This window comes from Cyclopterus lumpus, chromosome 16 (genome assembly GCF_009769545.1).
Source record: "Cyclopterus lumpus isolate fCycLum1 chromosome 16, fCycLum1.pri, whole genome shotgun sequence".
NCBI lineage: Eukaryota > Metazoa > Chordata > Actinopteri > Perciformes > Cyclopteridae > Cyclopterus > Cyclopterus lumpus.
In genome coordinates, this window is record NC_046981.1 from 9219918 (window position 1) to 9243782 (window position 23865).

General features: G+C 42.1%; 1 protein-coding gene across 1 annotated transcript; it reads right to left on the reverse strand.

The window, feature by feature from the left end:
• Window positions 1-1241: 1241 nt before the first annotated feature.
• On the reverse strand, window positions 1242-22303 carry nkd2b (NKD inhibitor of WNT signaling pathway 2b). Its single transcript, XM_034553707.1, has 10 exons — window positions 22054-22303; window positions 21912-21938; window positions 21713-21804; window positions 5411-5471; window positions 4828-4955; window positions 3267-3362; window positions 3041-3182; window positions 2752-2809; window positions 2520-2644; window positions 1242-2354 (listed from the first exon to the last, which is right to left on the reverse strand). The coding sequence occupies exons 1-10, from the start codon at window positions 22076-22078 to the stop codon at window positions 1768-1770; spliced, it is 1341 nt and encodes a 446-aa protein (XP_034409598.1). The 5' UTR covers window positions 22079-22303; the 3' UTR covers window positions 1242-1767.
• Between the last annotated feature and the right edge of the window lie 1562 nt (window positions 22304-23865).

Here is a 23865-nt window from a genome sequence, read left to right on the forward strand (position 1 = left end):
CTACCTCCTTCTGTTTCATTGATTGGAGGTCCATTCATACATTGTCATATTCATGTAATGTGTTTATGTAACTTGTTAAATGCTGTTCATTCTGTACACATGACATCTATTGCTTCTGTCCATCCGGGGAGAGGGATCCTCCTCTGCTGCTCTCCTGAAGGTTTCTTCCCTTTTTTCCCTGTCAAAGGTTATTTTTGGGGAGTTTTTCCTGATCCGATGTGAGGTCCTGGGACAGGGATGTCGTATGTGTACAGATTGTAAAGCCCTCTGAGGCAAATTTGTAATTTGTGATATTGGGCTATACAAAATAAACTGAATTGAATTGAAATTATCACAGGGAAGTGCAAATATAAATAGAAATGAGACATTCTGCTTTCATTAAAAAAACCTTTTTCTTCTGATCACATTTGCGATAATATAAATGTTGTGCTTTCACAGTAACTGGATGGTGTACGGTTGTCTGGCCACAAACGTGACTAAAACAAAAAATGCCTTGTTTCTGAAAGCAGAAGCGTCTCTTACCGCTTTCTCTTTGCACTTCCCTCTCAATCATACACCTTTCGATAACTGTAAAAGCACTACATTTGTATTAGACGGTTACTGCTCTGCTCATATATTTATATAGCTGATGATAAGTTTAAACTTTCAGTTCCTGCTGACCAAGATCAGCTGTCTGCCTCTAACCTTTAAATAATGTGAAAGCTTGTTCTTCATCTCCTTTTGATCATTACCGTCACATGATTTTAGGTTAATAAACCTAATCAAATAACTCAAAACCACAAATCACTGACAGGACATTGTTGTAATGTAAATTACAATATTTAGAAATTACCTGTTTTTTTTATTTACTCACAAACCACAAATATGTTTTAATTATAATATTATCATTTAATGTTAAATCTCAATAAATAACATCATAGTGTGATTTTGTGGCACAGTGGAAAGCATCAGACACCATAATCAAGTGTTTATGAGAAGAAATAAACAAACTGTTGTTGCAATAATTTAAATGAACTTATATAACGTTTATTAAAATATATAAAAGACAAAATACATATATGCATAATTATATCCATGATGAAATATGCATATATTATACAGTTATTATACAGTAAAATGTGTTTACATATATAGATTTTTTTTATACATATAGCAAGATATCTTTGCATTAAAACTGGCAGTGGTGATTTCATCGCCCCCCCCCCCCCCCCCCCCCCAACCCCAAACAGGAAACCCCTCAGTCCACAACAGGCTTTCTGAGGGTAAAAGCCTCTGTGAAAAGCTCAAGAGCAGCAGCACCTTTACACCTGAGATCCATGTTTTGGAAAGGTCTCACACAGAACAACACAGCTACTCTGACATATAGCTTCCAGGGACTTCAACCCACAGCATCAGGAGGGAAAGGATGTCACATCAAAAGTCCTCTGATCTGTTCCTTTCGGCATCTGTACCCTTACTGAACATGGGTAACGATCACAGCAGTCCCAGCAGAACATCTACAAAAACTTCAAAATCCACACGTCTTCTGTTATTACATAATAACCTCAGTGAAAAACATCCTACCGGTCCAATATCATCAGCCATCGCAGGACACGATACCCCAGGACATCTAATCTCAGAATATATCTGTATAGCTTGCAAGAGAAGAGTAAAAAGATCCTGGACAGAGCGTGAGACACTCCTGTGGGATGACGTTAAGTCTTTCAGACTGGTGTGGTTGGTTGTGGTTGGTCCTGAACAGTTTCAGTCACTGCACACTAAAGGCGGTCATGTCTGATGGTAATGGTGGTAGTGGTGGTGGTGGTGGTGTTCGTGGTGGTGGTGGTGCTCATGACGCTGGACCATAGGAACCACAAACCCCGGGCTCCCAGGTGGGCCAGAGGCCTGCTCCCTCTCCAGGCTTGGCAGTACAGAGGGAGGTGGGACTTGCTGTGGGTGGGACTGAGGGGACACCGGGGTTTTGGATGGAGACATGGCCTCTCGGGCCTTTGCCCGAAGGCGTTTGCTGTGGCTGTATTGCAAAGGGTGCTGGTGGTGGCTGGAGGATTGGGCTTGGTGTGGCAAGTGGTACACATCCTGACCCCCGTGGCCAGGCGGGTGGTGGCCGTGACATTTAGTGGATTTGCCGCCTCCACTGCCCCCGTTATTCCCTCCGCCTCCCTTGTAGGTTCCTTTGGGAGATTTGACAAACTGTGTGCCCTTGCTTCGAGACTCAGTAGGGTTGTAACTATCACTGATGACCTGCGAGCGGCGCTGTTGAACAACTTGGATTTCTGGTTCTTGGGAGCGTGAGTGACTCTGGCTCTGGGAGCTTCGAACATGAGCCTCCTCTGGAGGGAAGGCAGGGGTGGTTCCTGAAGGACAGACACAGGGTCAGTGGTTAATACAATTATGATATACAACACTGTACTTTGAACTGCTGCTACTGCTACCCCTCCGCTTCCTCATAGGCAACGTTTAACTTGTCATTGTAATAGAATAATACAAATTTGAGCCTACAACAACAAGTAGGCTGTTACCTTCAAATCTGGAGGTATAGTTCTCAATACCAGCCAGGTCCAGGTAGTGATTCCTCCTCTCTGTGTTCTCGTCCACACAGTAATGCTGACCCTCTGTGGCCGGCGTCTCATTGCTCTGCCCTTTGCTGCAAAAGATTAGTAAACTGTCTTGATTAGAGGACTGTCGATTATTTACACGAATAAACTACAAATAATATTACAACACACACAGGCCAGCCTGCAGAGTACTGACCTGACGTAAGAGGACAGTCGCTTGTCAGCTGAACGTCCCTCTTCTTGGTGACAGCGATCTGAAGAGGTCAAATACAAGAACTCAGACCAGGGAAAGTGCTCAGTGGCAGGTTTTTTTCCTCTTCCCATTCCCCCCCCCCCCCTCCCCAGACATTTCAGATGACTACAATGGTTCTACAAAAACATCATCGCATTTAAACTCTAAAAAATATACAGTAAATGCAGAGCTCACAACGTACTCAAATAATAAATAATGTCTGCGGTATGATGCTGTTTTTGTTGTCATGTACCTGTTCCTGTATCTCTTCTGTTGCATTTGGGCTCTGGAGTGACAGTCAGCTTGACACGTAGTGTCTTGCTCTTATTATGGCAGGAGTGATTCACAGAGGCATCCACCACATCGTAGATGGTGTGCATCAGACTAGACATGTCCTATAGTGAGAAATAAAACACAGTTAGTACGGTTTGTAGTCTTACCTTTGACCAAGAAACAGCTGAAAGGTAACAAACACGCACATCTTTTGTAACTTTCCCACTGTTGTCAAAGTCATAAAGCGTGAAGATCCACTCCTGACGGTTGCCATCCTCCACAGAAACGTCACACTCCAAGTCCTGTGGAGACAGACATTATCATACAGTTATTCGTATTCTATTGTGTATATATATTTTACATATTTTGCACACTGTTGACATTTAATTTAATTTAATTTCCTTAATACACACTGCACAGTTATTTGTATTCTATTGTGTATATATATTTTATATATATATATATATAATTTTTTATTTTGTATATATCTGTCATCCCTGTTTCTTATATTTTATTTTATTTTGTGTGTTTAGTTTATTTAGTCTATTCTATTTGGTGTCTGTAAAGTGTTGGGCGCTACTACTATGACAACAAATTTCCCCTTGGGGATTAATAAAGTATCTATCTATCTATCTATCTATCTATCTATCTATCTATCTATCTATCTATCTATCTATCTATCTATCTATCTATCTATCTATCTATCTATGTATTAACAGTTGGAAGGTCAATCCACATATTTCTGTAAATAATGAGAAAGGAATAGTGTCAAAGTCGCTGTGTTCACTGTGATTCATGAGCCTTTTTCTAAAGGAAATGTGTGTTGTTTTCCTTCATTCTGGACAAGAATATACTGTTAACAAAAGAGAGTACTTTTAAAGACTGCCATCCTGTGCATGAGAAAGTGTTGAACGATTAAAAGAAATGAACACATCTTTAAAGCAATAGAACAGGTCAACGGAAAGTCGTGTTTTCAACATGTAAACAGATCACTTCTCAGCTGCCTTTACTTTGTGTGGGGAACAAAGTCAGCACGGTCGACCTACCACTGACCTTTTCTTTCTCCTTTCTTTCAGGGAAAATGAGTACAAGCTCTATTCTCAGTTACAACTTTTTGGCAGTAACTTTGATTCAGATGTATCTAGTAACATGGCCATAATTGGAAAAATAAACATCTGGAGTATAGGCCCTGCTGCAGGCATGGTGGGTGGAGAGCTGACACTGTGTGAAAGGCAGTGCGCACTTACAAGGGAGGAGTCCCCGAGGAGAATAGCAGCCCTTTATGGTTCTATAATATCTCCTCAGCTCACATAACCATGAGGGATCACCAACGAGCAGATCTAAGCAGTTCTTTAAAACATGCAAGTCTAAACACTGCAATCTATTTATTCTATTTATTGGTCCCTAAATTCAATCAGAATATGGTCTGGAGCTGTGTCAACATGCAGACAGATGTTTTGTGCACAGGGTGAAGGCATACAGCTGAGGCTAGCATCGAGGTTACCCACCATGCATATATTTTCTAACCTAAGTTTAAATCATTTTCACTCACTGGAACACAAAACTATTGCAACACTCAGCTCTCTTTACCTTTTTCTGACCCGGGTCCTTAATTATCAGCAATTTATTCCCAATCTACCTGAGCTGTATGTTTTTGGAATGACTTTTGATTTGATTTGCTGGATATGCTCCGTGCCACCACTTTGTTGCATATTCATGTTAAACGTGTGACTTTAGCACATTGCAGCCTTTCACATAACTGCTTACGTCCAGACTGATGCGTTTTTTCCCGGGAGCTTTGGTTGAATCTCGAAGTATTTCCCGCACTCCATCCTCTGAGTGCAGATACTGCAGATAGCTTTCACAGCCCTCTGCCTTCTCTGGAGGAAGAACCACTGTGAACACACAGGAGGACACATTCACGTTTAGACACATGTACAAATTGGGCAACATTTTGTGTGGTTTAGTAGCTACACTTTCAAAGAACATCTCAAACCCTCACAATATCATACATTTTACTTTATATGTTGAATGTGTTTTGAAGCATTTTGACAGCCAATTAATTCCAATGAAAACTGCTCACCAAAGACATGCATCCCTTGTCTTTTGTGTCAATAACACATGTATTTGTGTTCTCTTGCTCCACAAAAATGAAAACAAAATATCAAAATGTTGGACTTTTGCTAAATCTACATGAAAGTATCTTGAAATAATAAATGCATACTATGATATCTTACAGAGCTATGTTTTATTTAAGGAATCATACCTACTAATTGCACACACATGCATACATACAGGTTAGATTCAAGCAAGCGTATCAATAAGTGCGTAGACATCCTTCTCAACCTACCCTCTAGGGGACAGTGTTGATCTGTGAATTGTCTTTCCTTCAGCTTACCGTTTGGAAACCCCTGGGACAAGGAAAGAAATGAGGAGAGAGAGAGGGAGGAAAGGGGGGGGGGGGTCAGAGATGTAAGTGAATCTACAGTTCAGACCACAGACACAGAGAAAACAAACAGTTTCAGCTAAAGCATTTCCTACTCAGATGAGAGGAGAGGTCTGGAGGCTCCAGCGCGGCCAAACACTTTGAACATCTGCACGCTTATTGTGTTTCACTCTCTGGGACACGACGAGTGCGGCCAAAGCCGAGCTTTCAAAATTCCTCCAAGCCCTTCAGATTGACCCCTCTCATCCATCAAAAAAACCATAATGCACTTCATCGCCTGAGCTCTCTCTCCCTCTCTCTCTCTCTCTTAGCCAACGTGTTTATTCTCATCCTGCTTGACATGAAAGCATGGAGAGTTTGATGGAAGAAGTTTACGGATACGTTTTGTTGTATTTCTCATTGCAAAACTTGACTCTGAGAACTTTGGTTTATGTTAGACAAACCTCATAATAAACTCTCAGTAACATGTGTGTATTTATTTTCAATGGTGAATAATGACCAGATGGAAATTTCCATGCAGATAGGACAGGACTGATTCAATAAACAATTCCATAGCCATAAAACAAAGGCAAGATAAAGGGGTGTAAGGGGGGAAATGCTCTGCTGTCATATGTGAATAATCTATATCCATAAAACAGAGCCACAATGTATTCATAACCATCCCACACATGTTTTAATGCAAAGGCGCACTGAGGCAAAGGCAAAACAGCTTTAATGTGCGCGCACACACAGACATTTTTAAATTACGAATGGATTGTGGAAACAATGAAAATTAAGTGCAGAACAGCCCCGAAACCACAAGTATTTAAACAACAAATGATTCATCTTATTTACGTCATCTCAGTCCTCGAAGCTGCTCCACACAAACTTTGAAATAAAACCCCACCAGATTGAATCAAGGAGGCCCAGTGAAATGAGACAAATAAAAAACAGATAGATGCTAGAAAACAAAAGAACTCCATGTACCTTTAACGGAACTGAAGCTAAAGCGAGAGCCTGAACATCTGCATGCGTTTAGGTGAACAAGCCCCCCTTTCCCTTCCCCTTCCCCTCTTTCTCAGAGTAATGACAGCGCCAGGGCCTCTATTTAACAATCTCAGAGCCCGTGATTATTCCTCACTTCAGAAGATGATACCTCTAGCCTGTAATCTGGACCTGACCTTCACCGCTGAAAGGAGGGAGCCGGTTGAGTCTCAGGGTCAAGGCTCGGACACCCCCTGCAAATTGGCCACCGGAGACATTGAGAGAAAACAGCAAAAAGGATGGGAGTCGAGCCTTGGGGAGAGGAGGAGAGGGGAAACAGGAGAGGGGCAGGAAATAAGCGGGAGGAATAAAGAGGAAAGAAGGGAGCAGAGGAAAGAGGGCACAAAGGAGAAAAGGAGGGAAGGAAAGATAAGAGGAACAAAGATGGGAGAACAGAGAAGCAGATAATAGTAAAGCAGAGGAGGATGTGGTTTGTTAAAGGGGAGATGTGGCCTATCTATTGATTACTCAGTGAACTCAGTGGGAGAGGTGGAGGTAGGTTTCAACAGACTCTGGAAGGCTTCTGGGAAAGGTGGAGACAACTACACACTTAGAACCAGACGAGCATATGTGCATCCCGACACAAAATCCCACACAATTTCCATCTTTGCGGTTTCTGCAGCCAAGTTGTTGTTTCCTTTCTACACTGGATGTTTTATCTCCCCTCTTTGTAGGGCAGTCCCTTAATGAAGGGCAGTATGTAAGGAAGAGGGAGTTCACACAGACACACTGTTCTGCAGCTCAGAGGAACATCAAAGACAGCCATTGATTCCCCTTATCCTTGTTCCCATGAGGATACCGAGCAAGGTATCAGCACCTCTAAATGAAAGACAGGATTCAGCCTTAAATATAATTAAACAAATCAATCGACCAGCTGCCAAAAGTAAATCCTGTTTCTAATTAAAATTCTGATATCAGGAGACGTCTTGCTGCGTGCAAAGGGAGGGGACCAGCAGGGCCTGTGTTGAACACATGGCTCCCCCTCACCACCACCACCACCATGCTCATTACATCCATCGGGGGAGCTAATGAGAGAGCAGGCCGGGTCTGACCGCAGTCTGCAGTTTAACGTCTAAACACATGGCATCTCCTTCCACATCGCCCACGGTGTCGGGCTCAAATCTGCCCACCACATGTGTAATTAACTGCTTTCTGGCATCTGGCTGCGCTCATTCTTTCACTATCAGATCACACCCTGCTCTGTAAGCTACGCAAATGTGTTAGCATTTTGGTGCAAAGTATTCCTTGTTTTCCACCAGTGGCGTCCACCTGAAGCACACGATGAACACATCTACCCTGTGTGTGATATTAGGGATGGGGGAGACAGATGGAAAACCGCATGTGTGGGACGGATGCTTCGACAAGAATGACAAGAAGATGATAAGGTATTAGATCTGTTGTCTTAAAAAAAAAAAGTGCATTGAAAATATGCACTGACAGTGTTCTTCCATGTAAACAGGTTTTGTCTCCCAGACGCCTGGACATACGAGACAGACAGCGAGGTGTGTGATGTTTGTTCCTGTTTAATGCTGTTTCTGCCGAGCTTCCCTAAAGCCTCAGCCTACTGCCAGACTTTTATGTGGGATAGGGTAACCAAGAGAAGCTTTCATAGCTCCCTACCAGGTGACATCAGACATCCCCCAGCAGTCTCTCTCTCTCTCTCTCTCTCTCTCTCTCTCTCTCTCTGTCTGTCTGTTAACCACCCATCCTCCCGCTGGGAAACACTGCACATCTTTGTTCTCACATCCCCCTCTTCCAGCTCACCCCCTAAATATAAGTACACACACACTTCTTTTAGTCTATTCTTCAAACCATACAATGCAAAACTGATTTTGAAAATCACATCTTCAAAAACAGGGGAGGCTAGAAGGAAGATTGTTTACGCAGTTCTTTTAGCCTCGGGGTACACACATTTGCTGGAAAAAATACAAACACACTGGATGCTTCCTTGTATTAATTTAGGCCATGTGGTTTTTTAAATACTTCAGACAGTTAACTTTTATATTAAAGTGTAATTTGTTTTAAAACCACTTTTACAGAACTTTAGGTGCTACAACGGCACATTTAATTCTGTGTTTGTGTCTGTGCAGTTCTTTGTTCAAACCAGAACAATAATCTGTTATTTTCATAATTTGGTGCAGAGAGTGTCTTAGGAGACAAATTCTTCGCAGCTACCAGTAGGAGTTCTCCAGGATGTACACAGTTTCTAGAAATACAAAATCACCTTGAACTGACCCTAAGGGGCGCGCCACACGAAGGCCTTCAGGACCATCAGCCGACCAACATTCCTGCTCCCACTGGCCATTAATAGGAGATGAATGTGGGGTTCCCCAGTGATGGAAATGAGGATTGAGTAGAATCAATATAAAGAAATGAACACCACTTCGTAAACAAACTGCATACTCTTCACCGCACAATGAAACTGGAAAAGGAGTGGGGCCATTGAGAAATAAAAGCTCTCCATTCCAGAAGAAACCAACCTGGCCTTGACTCAAAACCAGATGTGAGCTGTTACACTGAGGAAAGGCAAAGTAGAAGAGAGGGAGATGGGGGGTGGGGGGGGGGAGCCAAAGAGAGAAGGCCAGTTGCACAAATTCTGTCTCTTGTCTTGACAGTAAAAGAACAATATGTTGGTTTCTTGACGGCTGCACAGAAAGCTCTTTCTCCCTCTGGTTCATCAGGCATCGGCTTTCAGTCCCAGGCCGGGTAATTATGGTGCTCAGAGTCAACAGAGCCGATTGGCCTCAGCCTGTACTGAGCAGCAATATAAAAACAAACAGCTTTACATATGCCGCTGGGTTTGAGCTAGCCTGCCAAATAATGTCCATCACAATATAAACACAAGATAAAAGTATGTTTTCATTATTCAGTTTCTAACCGTGCAGGTTAAACAGGAGGCAAAACCTCTCCCTTGGCAGGACATGAATCACTGGGGCGAAGCCTCTTCGTTCCTAGTATAACAACAGCTGTGGGGAGAGATGAGTATGCATGCCTGTCTATGTAAGAGTAGCACGTAAACCACTGAAAGTCACCCGCTCGTATTCAATCAGGAGAGACTATCTCCTAAAATCTGCACGCCCCTCCAGTCTCCTCCTCATCCTCTCCCTGATCTTTCTCTCACTTTGATTGTGACTTTCTGGATGGCAAAAACAAAGATTAGCATCACTGGCTGACCACTCTGCATCTGTCACCGATGCTGTAATGAGCTTGCCTTCATTAAAGTGGGCTTTGATAGGAGTCTGATGTAATGGAGTGTCGTCCTCTCAGCTGTCACACACGCAGCTACTGTAGGGGCTTGGAAACCATGTGCCTCATACCAGTGACTGGAATATCACTCATGAATCTGGGTCGGGTAAATGTATGAAATGAAATAGAGGCAGTAGATCATAACACTATTTGATCAGTTCCTGGAAAGAGAAACACACAAATTGGCTGTCATAGTTCACTTTATTTGAAACGCAAAACACAGAAGTAAAGTTTAAAATGCGCTGCCACACATATAATGTCCCACAGAGAGCATGTTGCTTTAATTCAGAGGTAACAGGGCTTGGTGGTGTAATGCAATAGTCTCTGAGAGGACTTATATATGACCAATGCCATGTGTCATATGCACATTTAACAATCTACTCGGACAAAGGTTTAGTGAAATGCATTCTTTTAACAGTCAGAACTGTGTTTTTACTTTATTGTGTATTGTGACTTTAGGTATAAACTCAAGACTTGAATGTTTTTGTTCAAAGTTACAACTCAAATCTCATCAGTCCACGTGGTTTGTGATGATGCATAATGGTTAGGTATTAATTAAAACGTAACTCACTATGTTAAATAATTGCAAATAAACTGCAACTACTGACTCACATTATTGTTAATTAATCTCAATTAATCTCAATTTACCAGTGCCCAAGGTGACTTCTTCAAATATTCCAATTATTCCAACAAGTTGAGTTATTAATCATTTCAGCTTTAAAATGAACTATATACTGCAGCACAAGACCCCCCCCCCCCAAAAAAAAAAGTACACCGAAACTAGACAGGATGGCGAGTGCACAAGACAACGGCATATCAAAGCCAGTGTGGGACAGACGGTTAGACTCAAACAGGATGTTCCTCTGTTTCTGGCCTCCATGTGAAATTATGTAAGCTCCCGCGCAGGCCCCTGGCTCTTAAGCCTGGCCAATGGGGAGCGCGTCCAGGCCGATAAAGCTCAGGGGATTTGTTCCACATTCCTCAGGCCCTTTAAACAACACAGTGGATCTAAGAATGCCAGGTTGTGGGTGAGGTGGCTGCAAAGGCAATCCCATTACTGTCCAAAGCAACTCCCCCTCTCACAGTTGGTACTCTCCACAAGTGTCCAGCTGAGCTGGTTTGAAACTCATCAGCTGCAATGACCTCATGTAATCAGGGGTTTAGTATAGATCAACTCTTCAAACGTGTTCGCCTCGTCTGCTTCTGCCGGGTGAAAATCACTCTCACCTGTAAAGGATGCGTTTTGTGTTGTTAGTGTCAGGTTTCCACCTGTCTGTCTAGTATTGAAATGTCAGTTATAATTGCTCTCACCTGTGAAATAACCACCAACACCACTGTTTTCACTGCTTCTTTTTGTTAAGCTACAAGGGATTTGAGTCACAGCTTTGAAAACCAGGCCTGGCAGTTCATAGGGGCGAAGCTCTGTGGTTGGAGGCTGGTGAAACTACAAGCATTACAGCGCTCCTGTGGGTGACTGAGAAATGTAAACAAGCCATGTTGGGGATGGACAGCTGCACGCCACAGTGGAAGAGCAGTAACATTGTCCAAGCTTGTTGTAGAGTGGCTGCCAACCGTTTTTTGTCTGATGTACCTCACGGCCCTACATGAGCTCAAGTAGCTCTTCAACAACTCCACCCAAACATGGAACAAATAGATTATTATGCCTGGAATATAAACTGGATGTTCAATGGCTATTGTTAGAATATACAAATTGTCAGTGTGTATGTACCCATTTCAACATCTCTGCTCCCTTGCTAACTAGTTTTCACTCACTCTCAATTGCAACACGTTGTGACAGCTGGCTCATGTTAATGTGTAGATTAAGCCCTAAAGTTAATGAAGATCAGAGCCACCATAATGTATGATTGTTGGCTGTTTATTTCCCTCCTTAACATAATATGTGTATATATTTCTTCATCAAAATTACAATTACAATTTTTATTTGAGTGAGTTGAGTTTCTTTGAGCTTCCTGTGTACCCATTGGAGGACACACTTGAATGAGTACACACTTGAATAACTTGTTTGGCGGTTCAGTCCTGCTGGACTGCTGCTGTTAAGGGCTTGTGGGCTGGTGGATGAGCTGCCTGCTGGTTTCCTGAACATGTCTTCCAGCAGGATAACAACAGGTTCAGGGTCAAATCCACAGCTCTACCGTCGACTAGTTACGGCTCCCTATGGGTAACTTACACAGAAAAGTAAAGATCCATATGACTGACCACGATAAGAGGAGGTTTCGCAGCCGTGACCAATCAGCCGGTAATGTAGCATGAACTCTCAACACATCTGTCTGTGAGGCATACTGGGCAAACAGAGACGGGCGGCTGTTGCTCAGTACTATTATTGCATTCAGCCCTCAGGGAGAATTAGGCCTGCTGGTCACAGACTGCCAAAATACACTTCAGTGCAGTAGGATGCAACAAATAACCAAGGTAGACAGGCAAGCACACATGCACCATAGTGCCAATAATTACTCATCAATGACACTTGCCAAACCGCGAGGTACTGTTCCAACTTACTATAAAATATGTAAGACTCTTGGCTTTGTTTTGGCTGCACAGTTTTTTTACACTAAACATCTTGAATCTGACACGTCATATTCAAAGTGGCTGCACCTCTTTTATCGCTTGTCTCCCTCTGCATTGTAGTGTAACTCTCTCTGACTGTCTCCTCCAGCTGGGAAGGATTGCCAGTCTTAAAGACCACAAGAACTGGAACTGGACAGGGGGTCATCCCTGGGTTAACACCAAGTGTTTTCCCGAGGAGTCCTAAAAATACCCACCTGCTGGGCGCAGGAAGCAGAGGAGACTCACACATTCAGATGATGTGAAGGAAGCCTGGACATGTAAAATGGACCATTGCCAAAGGGCGTCAGACTGTAATGCTTTGGCAACTTCTCATGATAAAAAGGGGACAAAGTTGAAAGCTGTAGATGAACAGATGAAAAAAAAGAAAGTAGCACATGGGCCAATTACTGATGCACCAAAATCATGCAAAGCTCATTCACATATCTGTTGAATTATTCTCAAAGAAAATGACTGGTCCAAAAACTAAAAAGGATATGGGGGTATGCATACGATGAATTACTTTTGAAAACGTAGCTGAGACAAGAATTTTAAAGCCTCGTGGTGCAAACGATGAATTATAATTTTCATTTGTAACACATCACAGAAATATGCCAAGTGGAGATTTTGCGGCTGCAGTCGGCGAGACTTTAACATCTGTGCTTCTTGCTTTGGACTGAAGCTGCCATGTGTGCACTTTAGTGACCTGACAGACTAGCTGTGTGTGTCTGAAGCACAGTTCCCCAGTGTGAAATTCTGGAACGTAATTCATCCATGGCACAAGCAGAGATCAAAAGGCTATGGTGCAGAGGGCAGCTCAGCAAAGCGCACAGAGAGCTGCTGCATTCACAGCCATAATTACTGGAAACCAGGGCCATGAGGCAATATGAAAGAGCACTTAAACATGAGCTAAGTTAGCTTAGCATAGCTGCTTGTATATTCTTATCTTATCTCAGTATAAAGCTACTCGTCTGATGGAGTCTGGTTCTCTGCTGTCACACAGCACGTCCGGACGCCGTCCACTTAAAAGCACTAAGTGTGACACTTAATGTTTGATAAAAGTTCTTGAAAGACAAATTATGCTTCAAAAAGCCAAAAGGTGCTTAAAAGCTATGAGGTGGTGCCATAATAGAGCAGTTCTCAAAGCTGAGCACATGACACTGGGGGTAAAAGTTCAGATATTCTGATACACTGGCATTCTTTAAGTGATAGGATCAGTCAGCCCCTATCAACACGAAGAAGTAGGTGCTGGTTATTTAGAAAGATCTTGCAGAACTGCTATACCTGAGAACTTTTCTGTACTCATTTATAGGCCAGTTATATTTAAACAGAATTTTTAACACAGTTTTTAACACATTTTGGTCTACTGTGAGCTTTTTATAAAGCCACATGCTACAAAAGTCCCTCAGTGGCAACATAATATAAAAATCTTGTTTAGAAGAGTGCGTTTTCTTAGTGAAGCACCTCCTACAAGCAGATGGTGTCTCTGAAAGGCTCTCAGTGAGGGGGACGGACATCTCAAGGAGAACTGCTGTTTATTTGAAATGAGCCTTTAGGTAAACAAGTTACACGGCGCACACAGGGCCAGGTCAGCTTTTGAAGTGGACAGGGCTCAGGAAAGAAATGGGAGGGGGAAGAAAAGAAAGCGGCCTTCAGAGGAAATGACAGTGGCCTCTTTCATCACTGTTTCATCCTCTACCTCCCTTCTTGTCACATATAGAAAAAGTTACACAAAAGGTATTTCGAAACATAAATAGACCAGCGCAGAATGCAAAGAGTAAAATCATCCTTCTTCCCCAATTTAAAAAAAAAAATGACCACCCATGACAAAAATAAACCTCTTCCTTTTAATGGAGACCCATTGAGGGTTTTGATGATGGGAACAGGTTTGCAGCCATTCCCCGTTGTAGAAGAATGTGATGTGCAGAAGTAAAGCCAGACCTGTGCTGTCTGCAGAGCCTGGATACAAGCTTTGAAGCTGCTTGTGTGTTTCAACAGCTAACCACTTTCAGATGGGACTGTGGCGTTTTATGAGCTGAGTAATAGCGATACCTACACATGTGCAGGCTCGGGGTCCCAAAGAGGGGGAGGCTGAGCTCAGAGCAGAGAAAAAGATGCCGAACTCCTCAGGGGTCTGGGTTTTGGGTGTGTTGATAAATTTTGTGCTATGGCATTTTGTATTTGAAACTGGAAGACAGGAAGATGGATGTTGTGTAAAATCTGAACACGGGTCTGTTATAAATTGCAAATTTTTTTCAAGGTTCTTAAACATCAAATAAATTGAAGGTACGGTATGGAATAAACCCTCGAAACCATGGCAATACTCCTAAATCTCACGAGGGTCCCCCGGGGTGTATACTATAACCGTGACAACCTTGCAAAATGCTTGATCTACAAGTACAAAATACCTTGAAAGGCAAAAGTTCTAAACAACAGTGCCACATCACACAACAATGAGAAACAATGCCAACAGTGGCCGGGAGTGCCCACTTTATTTTGTTAAGCATGTGAAGCCAGGATTTGTGGTGTGTGGTGTTTCACTCTCCAGTCTCAAACCTAGCAGGGCGTCAGGTTCAGGAATGTGGAGCAAGAATGAGGTTTTGAAGCATTCTGGGCTGAAAGCATTTTGTACTACAACAATACAGAATGCAAATGTTTTCCGCCAAAAGGACATCACAATATGAGGAGTATTGATGAGTAGCTCAAAACATAAAGGTTCTACTTAATTTGACACGCATTTTAGAGATTATATTTCTTCTGGCAGTGTTGTCCATGTTCTACCTGTTCGTTTATTTTCATGCGCAAACCACAACATTTGAAGTATTCATGTCAAAGACGTATCTTCTAAGTTACTCATATCTATCAGTGTATTATGCTCCACACTGCTATTTAGTTTCCCTGTGCTTGCATTGTGAAATATATGTCAGGTCAGCATCTGACCTTTTGGGGAGGCAATTTTCCATTGGCTGAATTTTGTAGGATAACAAACTTGTGTCCAAAAGAGGAATCTCCTGTGGTCTTTAAACAAACAAGTTCATTCTTCCGTCTCCCTTTCAATCTGCAAATACGTTATCTGCTTTGCCTCTTCTGAAGATATCTGAAGCTTTCTGTCGCCTCCCTGAGCTCTGCACAGGCACATGCTCACTGAAGATGACATTTCAACAATGTAATCAATTAACAATGGCTATAATGACAGCATATAATAACACCACCAACAACCATAACTGAAAAAATATGATATTCCCCTGGCTGCTCTGAGGCTTGCGAAATGAAGTCCACTTGGAAAAGAGCTAGAGCTTTCTAAGGGGGAACAGGGGTTTATGTGGAAACATACCTTACACACTAAAATGTAATAACCTTTGAGTCTCCCGGTGTTTTACTTGGCTGGGAGAAGCACAAGATCAAACACAGACTTGGATCCAGCATCCTTCGCCAAAAATGTCAGCGCTAAGCACTGGGCTCCAGCTTCAGGTATTTTCTTTCCCCTGGCAGGCAGCGATGGAGAGCAAAGACACAGAGCAGTGTTAACCCTAGGCGGGGCTGCCCCAAACAGCTACCAGCACACTAACCATGAAGGGGAAGTGAGGTCTCCCTGCTGTCATCACTGACCATATACGTCTGGGTCATGTGGTGTCACTGAAAATCTGGGATGGGCTCCATTCAGGAAGTTGAGCTATTCACTTGCTGCAATCCGGTCCTGTAAAGCTACACTAATCTCTCTGAAGCACTCAATCAGATATTGCATAAATATCATGAAAAGCAGTGACAAGAAGTGACTTCAAAGCGGCGCTGATGGGACTGAGATAGCTCGAAAGGCTACAGAGCTTCATTCCATATGTCTGCAGATAAGAGCTCCAATAATGAAGGAAGCGACTGTCATCTCTCCTGTCGAAATATACACTGTTCTCTTTTGAGCTGTAAGAGAAATTCAAATAATTATCAATACGTGGATGAAATGTGGATGTGTTATATCTATTTTGATATTGCTATTTTTTATAATAACCGTGGCAAAAAATAGGCATTAGGACATGCTTATACTATTAACTGATGCCTCTGTCATGTCTATTTAGTGAGCAATAAATATGAAGCTACAGTCAGGAGAAGTTTAGCTTACGGTAGCTTAGCACACATATAGGCGGAAACATCTAGCCTGGCTCCTTCCAACAATAACAAAAATTGGTGTACCAGCACCTCTAAAGCTCATGAAGTAACGCGTCATATCTAGTTTGTCTGGGACTATTTTTGGGCAAGGGAACAGTGACTTCCTAAACAAACAAGATAACAAGATGTTGATTAATGACCTTTAGGTGCGTTGGGGGACGTGTTGTTTCAGGTACTGGTCAGACATGAAACCAGTACCTGCTTTTCATTCATCAAATCCCTGCACGATTTACCTCTGCCAGAAGTAAACTGCAGAAATACAGTGTTCACGTTACCAAGTAATCCAACTCAGCACTTTGCCACATGATGTTGCGTTGCATCAAAAGTTGAGCCAGATTGAGTCTGTCCTTAAGGTGCTTACAGACGGTGGCAGCCACTCACTGTCTGAAAGCACCTTTAGAGGTGCTCGTAGGTGATTTGTAGATTTTCTTATCCTTGGAAAGTCAGGCTAGCTGTTTCTTCCCCTTTCCTGTCTTTGTGCTAAGCTAAGCAGCGGACTGTAGGTACTATCATATATTTAAAATTCAAACCAAAGGTCAATAGCTCATTTTTTACCTGCTCCCGTCACGATTACAGGTCACAGAGAAATTAGAGTGAAAGTGAGCAAACTGCTTCAAAGTACTTCAGACCGTATAAATATCCTCAGAAAAGCAAACATTTAATCTTCCTGCTGTTTTTGTAATGTCTTTCTCCATTAGGCACAGGCCACACAAACCACTCTCTGCCCCTCACTAAGTCATTCACTCACAAACACACAGACCGAGGGGGAGAGAGGGACTCAACCTCTGACTCACAGGCGAAGCCATGTGGTGAAACGCACTTAAACACTCCAACACGAAAGAATGGCTAAAACAAGCATCTCACACTTGTGACGAGTGTCTGAGCCGACCAGGTGATGATGTTTACATTGACAGAGAGGTGAATGTTTGTTCTGGACAAATGGCAACCAACATAGAAAAGAAAGCGGTGTGATTTGGTAAAGTGAGGTCAAGGATCAGCTCCTGACCCCCCATACGATGCGGTGGACCAGGAGGATGAGACTTTCCAATACTCCCCTTCCCCCACTACCTTTAAAACCCTTCAAATATCTCCCCAATGAAGAAAAAAAGACCTTAAACCCCCCACTCCTCCTCTTTTCCTTTTCCCCGCCACCCTACCTCCCCCTTCCCACCACAGCCCCTCTCCCTGCTCCAGGATTTTGCTGTACAAACCAGGAACAGATGTCTGCTGGGGCCGTGCTGAAAGACCCCGCTGTTCTGGATGCCAGCCACATGCTTTTCATTCAGAGATGAAGGCTCACAGCTCGCTTCTTGTGAAGCCAATTTCCCCCCCAAAAAAGAAGGGTTGGAAAAAAACTAACTCTCCAAATGCCTTCAAGTCCCTTCAAAAGCAGTACATATTTGAGCACACCTTTTTGTCTCCTCTCCACCATGTATTGCTCCCTGGTGGTGTTGCATCAGGGACAGGCTTTTTTTAGCGTTTGTGTTTGTATAAGAGAGGCGGTTGGGAAAAGTCACGAGATGTTGCTGGCGAGAATATTTCTTGAGGGAAGTTTTCAAGCTCTCAAAGACTTCAGGAGGTACATGATTGTATCCAGTGCACACAACTCAAAAGCAAAAAAGAGCTGACCTCAGGTTTAAACTTGAAAAACAAATTGTCATTCAGGGCCACAGCCTTAAGATTACACCCCAGCCTCAGATCCAAATCAAATACCGCTAACTCAAAATGAACATGGTGACTAAAAGATATACCTAAAAGCCCAGTGGCAAAATGGTACAAAAAAACTAAAGAAAACACTAATTCAACTCAATTAACTTTACAATTAGTTGAGTAAGCTGCTTGGAAACTCTGCTCTTAAATGAAAATGTATTATTGAAGGGGGAGTGCTATGTAATTCTCCACAAATCCAAATGAATTTGCATCTTGGAGCTTTTGGCACATCATTACATCGAACTGAATCCCTAACCAAGCACTTTTAACTCCAAGTGTGATATTATTAACCTTTCAAAGTGGAATAATAAAGGTCTTTGTTGTGGAATTTAAAATGTTGACACACTCCCTCTTCACGGGCCAAGTCTGTTGGGAGTTCTGAGACAAAAGATGGTGCTGAAAGGCTGAATTAGCCTGTCATTATTTGGGCATCCATGCATGTCTGCTTGAAGCTCCAAAATGAAGCACTGTGGTCATGTATTTGAAGGTCTGGACTGTTGATGTGTTGATGTTTCCAGAGGTGAAACACAGTGAACATTCACAGAGCTCTTCCACTAACAAACGCAGGTTTGGATAAGTACAGGGGAAGGAGTTTTCTGCACATTACATATTCAATAAACACAGGCTAGACTCGTTTTTGAGGGTTGGGTGGGCGATTATACCTTGCACAACCTCTTCTGATCTCACTTGTTACACTGTATCTCTACACTACCTCAGGTGTTTGAACAGGTAAGACTTGTAAGTCCTACGCACCTGCAAAGAGGTGTAATGATTTTGATGACTGTAGCCTGGATGAGCCAAGTCATCACACTCGCTTCGTTCACTAATGCCATTCTTTAAGGAGGCTGTGGGGTTACATACTGAGGGCAACCCACCAGCTGCAATCTTGAATCATGGTTTGCGGCTATATCAATATTTAAACAGGCCGTTGCATCACCTTTGATCTTTTGTAATATCTTGCTGCAACAAAGCATTCACAATTTGTTGAAAAGAAATGACTGCTTTACTGAGAAGATTCACAGGTTTACACAAACTGATGTTGGGTACTGGCTATCTTAGCGCTTTCTTTTCCCCCGCCTGGTTATACTCCATCCCTCAGCCCATCCCCCAGGACAGGGCAGGGGGATAGAGGGGTGAGGGTTCGGAGGCTCCACTGATATCAGAGCCCTTTTATAACTCCCAGCTCTGCGCTTTGAAGTCGCAGCCAGACAGCTCAGGAATCCTACTCCCCCATTTGACAATGAGGAGGGGGATGGTCAGAGCTAAACAGTGTGTTTGGCCAATCTTCTCCCGTACAAAATCATAAGCAATTTAAACTGTCCCTGCTGCCCATCAACCAGGACTAAGTGGTGTAACTCCTGTCTACTGGGAGCTAGATGTCAAAATAAAATTTGGCTGACATCCATCTAAAACATCAAAAAGGTGAAAAACATCACTATTGCTGTTATATATATATATATATATATATATATATATATATATATATATATATATATATATATATATACTTGGACTTGTTTAATCATTGGCTAAACCCCAGGCATCTAACAACTCATAATCCAGTAATTACATCTGGATGTGTGACAATGTAATCCAATCCTGGTGAAGAATTAATTAAAGGCATGTGGGATCAAAAGAGGAAATGCAGAATGTGTTCAAAGTCAGTCTGTTCGATGGGAAACTTTACACCATAAGAGGCATCCCTGAGCACAATATCTATCTTTACATTAACATCGACACAGGCTCAATTCAAACACCATGAATGGAGCAGTCACTGCATACGAGCAGCAGTCACATATTACACCTCTGCGATACAATAGTGAACATAAATGCAATGCTCGTCATAGTATCAATTTCATTCATGCTACTGGATCATTTAGCATTTCATACTTTGCATCAGAGCTGCATTAACCATTATTTTCATTGTTGGTTAATCTGAAAACTATTTCACATCGTTGTTTGGTCAAGAAAATTATGATTTCCCAAAGCCCAAAGTGACGTTTTCAAATTGCTTGTTTTGTCCAAAACCAGAATAAATGTCATGTTAGGCAAAGCAAAGCATCACATTTTCACAATTGAGAAGTTGGAACTACATTAACTACTAGTTAAAATCAATTATCAAATTATTTGTCATAGAGGGAGTTTTCTGTCAATACCCTCTTCAATTAATTGACTAATAACAAATGCCCCCACTGTGGAACTAATAAAGGATTATCTTATCTAATCTAATTGTTTAAGCTCTGGGTTTACAAGCAGCACATTATTACTGCTTAAAACATTAATAAAAAAGTATATGCCATAACAGACATGACTTCATTGTGGTTTGTTTCTAAATTAGTCTCAAAGAAAGCAAGAAAGGTAATAGGCTGGTTATCCAGTTCTGGTTACGAGCCTCTAGTGTAACAAACTAATGACACAAGATAAATCAGAGCCCTGACTTTGATGGAAGTGGATCAACCTACTAATAAGTGCCAAGCGTTTGCCTTTGGTGGTTTTCCTTGAGAGGAGTGTGAACTCAAGACTTCTCTGAAGCAGAGTAAGTTCTCTTTTAATTTGCCATGAGTGGGCGGTTTATAGCCTGATATAATCCATAACTCTTCCACTATTACACCACCCACCTCACAGATTGTCAATACCTCTGTGTGAACTTCTCACACTTTCTGTCTGAGAGCTTGAGACTCTTGTGCCCCTCAAAACGACCCACTAATTGAAGTGATGTAATGTTATGCCACAGAGGGCTGCCCACTGGGAGCCGCACGAGAATGGGAGGCATTGAGGAAAAAGACACAGGCCTGAGTCATGATGCCAGCAGCTACAAGAGCAAACGTTATATATCCCTCAGTCGGAGAAACGACTACCTTTCCATCCAGTCTAGGTGTGTGTGTGAGTGTGTGTGTGTGTGTGTGTGTGTTTGTGTGAGAGAGTGTGTGTGCTTAACACACATGGCTCATGGCTGTCGTAACTCGGTCCAGGGATGCTGGCAGGGAAATGACCGCTGCACGGTGTTGTGCCGGAGCCAGAAATGACAACCTACAACCTACAACTCCAGCGTGTCTTCACACATGCTTATGAATACAATTTGCCTTTCGCTCAAGTTCCCAGCTCCTCTTTCAAGAAGAAGGAATGTAACAGCTTCAACCAGACAAATTTGAAGTGCTTGACAGGTCCATCCCATCAGCAAACACACACATACACACACACCTGGCTTTTCTTTTCCAATAATTAATTTTGTTTATGAAAAACATGAACGTTGCACGTGCAGCATAACACGATACTTATTTCTGAAAGTAACAGTCACCAGTTAACCATTTCAACAGAACAGGATTAAATAATCCTATATTTGAGATTTTCTTTTCATTTTTATTGGATACTAACTTTTAGTTTTACATTCGTTTTATGCTCAGTCAGTATTCAAATGTATTTCCCACCGTATGACTATAAAGGGGACACACTTTCATTTCATTTCAATTAGGTCTCCTGATAAAAGGGAAAGGTGCCTGATACCTGCATGTTCTTCAGCTTGTGATCCGTCGCGCTGTAGCGCTCACATTCCTCCATCCCTCTCCGGAGGAAGGCGTTCACAACAAAGCTGTCTCCTGTAACATGGAGAAAGTACACCGATCAGCAGGAATACATCTCAAACTTATGAGATTACCATAATTTATAAAACCTTCAATATACAAAATAATCGATTCTTCCTCACCTTCAGGGTTTTCTCTGCGCTTGCACGCTTCAGAGCAACAGAAACAGGGATGCAAAAAACAGTAAATCGTTAGTTTGTGAGACATTAATCGAAATGTTTTCTTAAATGTGTTCCGTGGTAAAAACACGTCAACCTTTCTTACCATGCTTTGACTGATGTTTCCCCATTCTCACGTCCTTCTTCCCCGGATCAATAAAGGTACTCCGATATCGGACAAGGACACCGCAGTCACTGCTTCAACATGGTCACATTGTGTTTGTTCTGCAAGAAGAAAACTCCAACTTCATCCAAAGGCAGGCAATTAAGTCGCATGTTCATTGAAGCATCAGCTGTATGTGTGCAGAAACGAGATCTGTGAAATGGATGTATGGAGGAGACTGCCTGTCCACGGACTTCCCTTCAGTCCGACTGAATGTGGAAGCGCTCGGAGCACAGCAGAGATCACGGAGCCAGAGTCAAGACACAGAGAGCAGCACACTGTGTTTCCGGTTCATGCTTTTACAAAATACAATATTTGGTGAAACATATTAACGTTGACGAAATTGTGTCAACCACTGAAGTAATATAACATCAATAAATGTGGATGGAAATGCACATAATAACTATGGAATACATTAAAAAAAACAAGAAACATCTTGATGGCGTTATTTAGCCTACCAAATGAGTTAAGTCTTAAAATACAAAAAGGACTGGAGTACGGTCATTGACTTTGCAGTCTTTATATTTATAGTGCATGTTTTTGTTCAATTATACTGCAAACACAATATTATCATAATTAAAGATTTCAAATCCGTAGATGTGCTTGAAACCTTTAAAGTGTGTCGTTCATCTGAGAGGTGACTAATGCAGCTGCACAATACTGGAAGATGTTGTGGAAAACCCCCTAAAGTCTTCAGTTTGTTTTAAATCAATACAGTTTGTGTTACCATCTAATTGCTTATTATGTTGTTCACCATGTGTAATTCAACTTCTGAACAGACTATGTTAATCATTAGTTGTTCCCCACTTGTGTTTTCATTTATAGTTTTTTCCAAACGTAGGCTACTACTATTTTGAAAAGCACCTTGATTGGTTTCCGGTTATTATTCAGCTTGACGCCCTGAACGCTGGTTTGGCAGCTCATGTGACGTCCAATGTGAAACCGCGTCCTCTGTTGGTGTTTGTTTTTGAACAGCTCCATTCATGGTTTCATTGTAGATATGTATTTATGATAGGACACTTTTATAATTTTGTAAATTCTTCATTATCCTATTTGGCACATGTGGTTCGTCCATGGCCAAGTTTCTCTCAATCAAACAATCTGAAGCTGTACCATTAAAAGTTATTAGATTACAAAACGGTTAATGCTAAAGATTAACTGTTGTATATAAAATAAAAACAAGGAAAAACTTGCTGTACTTCGACACACCAGACATCAAACGCTGTTGAGCATTTTTATAGTTTGTGTCCTTTGGCAGGGCTTAAAAACAGGGCCCGCCCGCAGGACACATGCCAAGAATTATGAATATTCACCTTTAGCTCAGTGTGAAAACATGAATGTTATGTTAGTGTTTAGTAAATATCCCACTCCTGTGCAGATTATATTCAAAATGAAGGTAGATGTTACTTTGATCTTTATGGTGTTATAAGGCATAAACTGTTATTAGATGCTACGTGTCAGTCACTCACTCACTGCTCCAAAGGGCAGCTGCCATATGAGAAATCATGAAACCCTGTCCTTTATTATCTAAACAAAGCAGCTCTGCCTGGAGGAACATCAGAGCCATGTATACAAGTGGAAATTGTTCATTATAGTATCCCAGTTTCCCTAGCATACCTTGATGCATGTAGAATGAAGATTCATAGCTCTTCCTGTCTGCCATTTGACTTTTCCCAGACTTCTCTCTGGCTGACAGGATGAGCCGACATTTGCATAGCTCATTGATGGCAGCTTTCTTTGATCCTACTAGCCGTG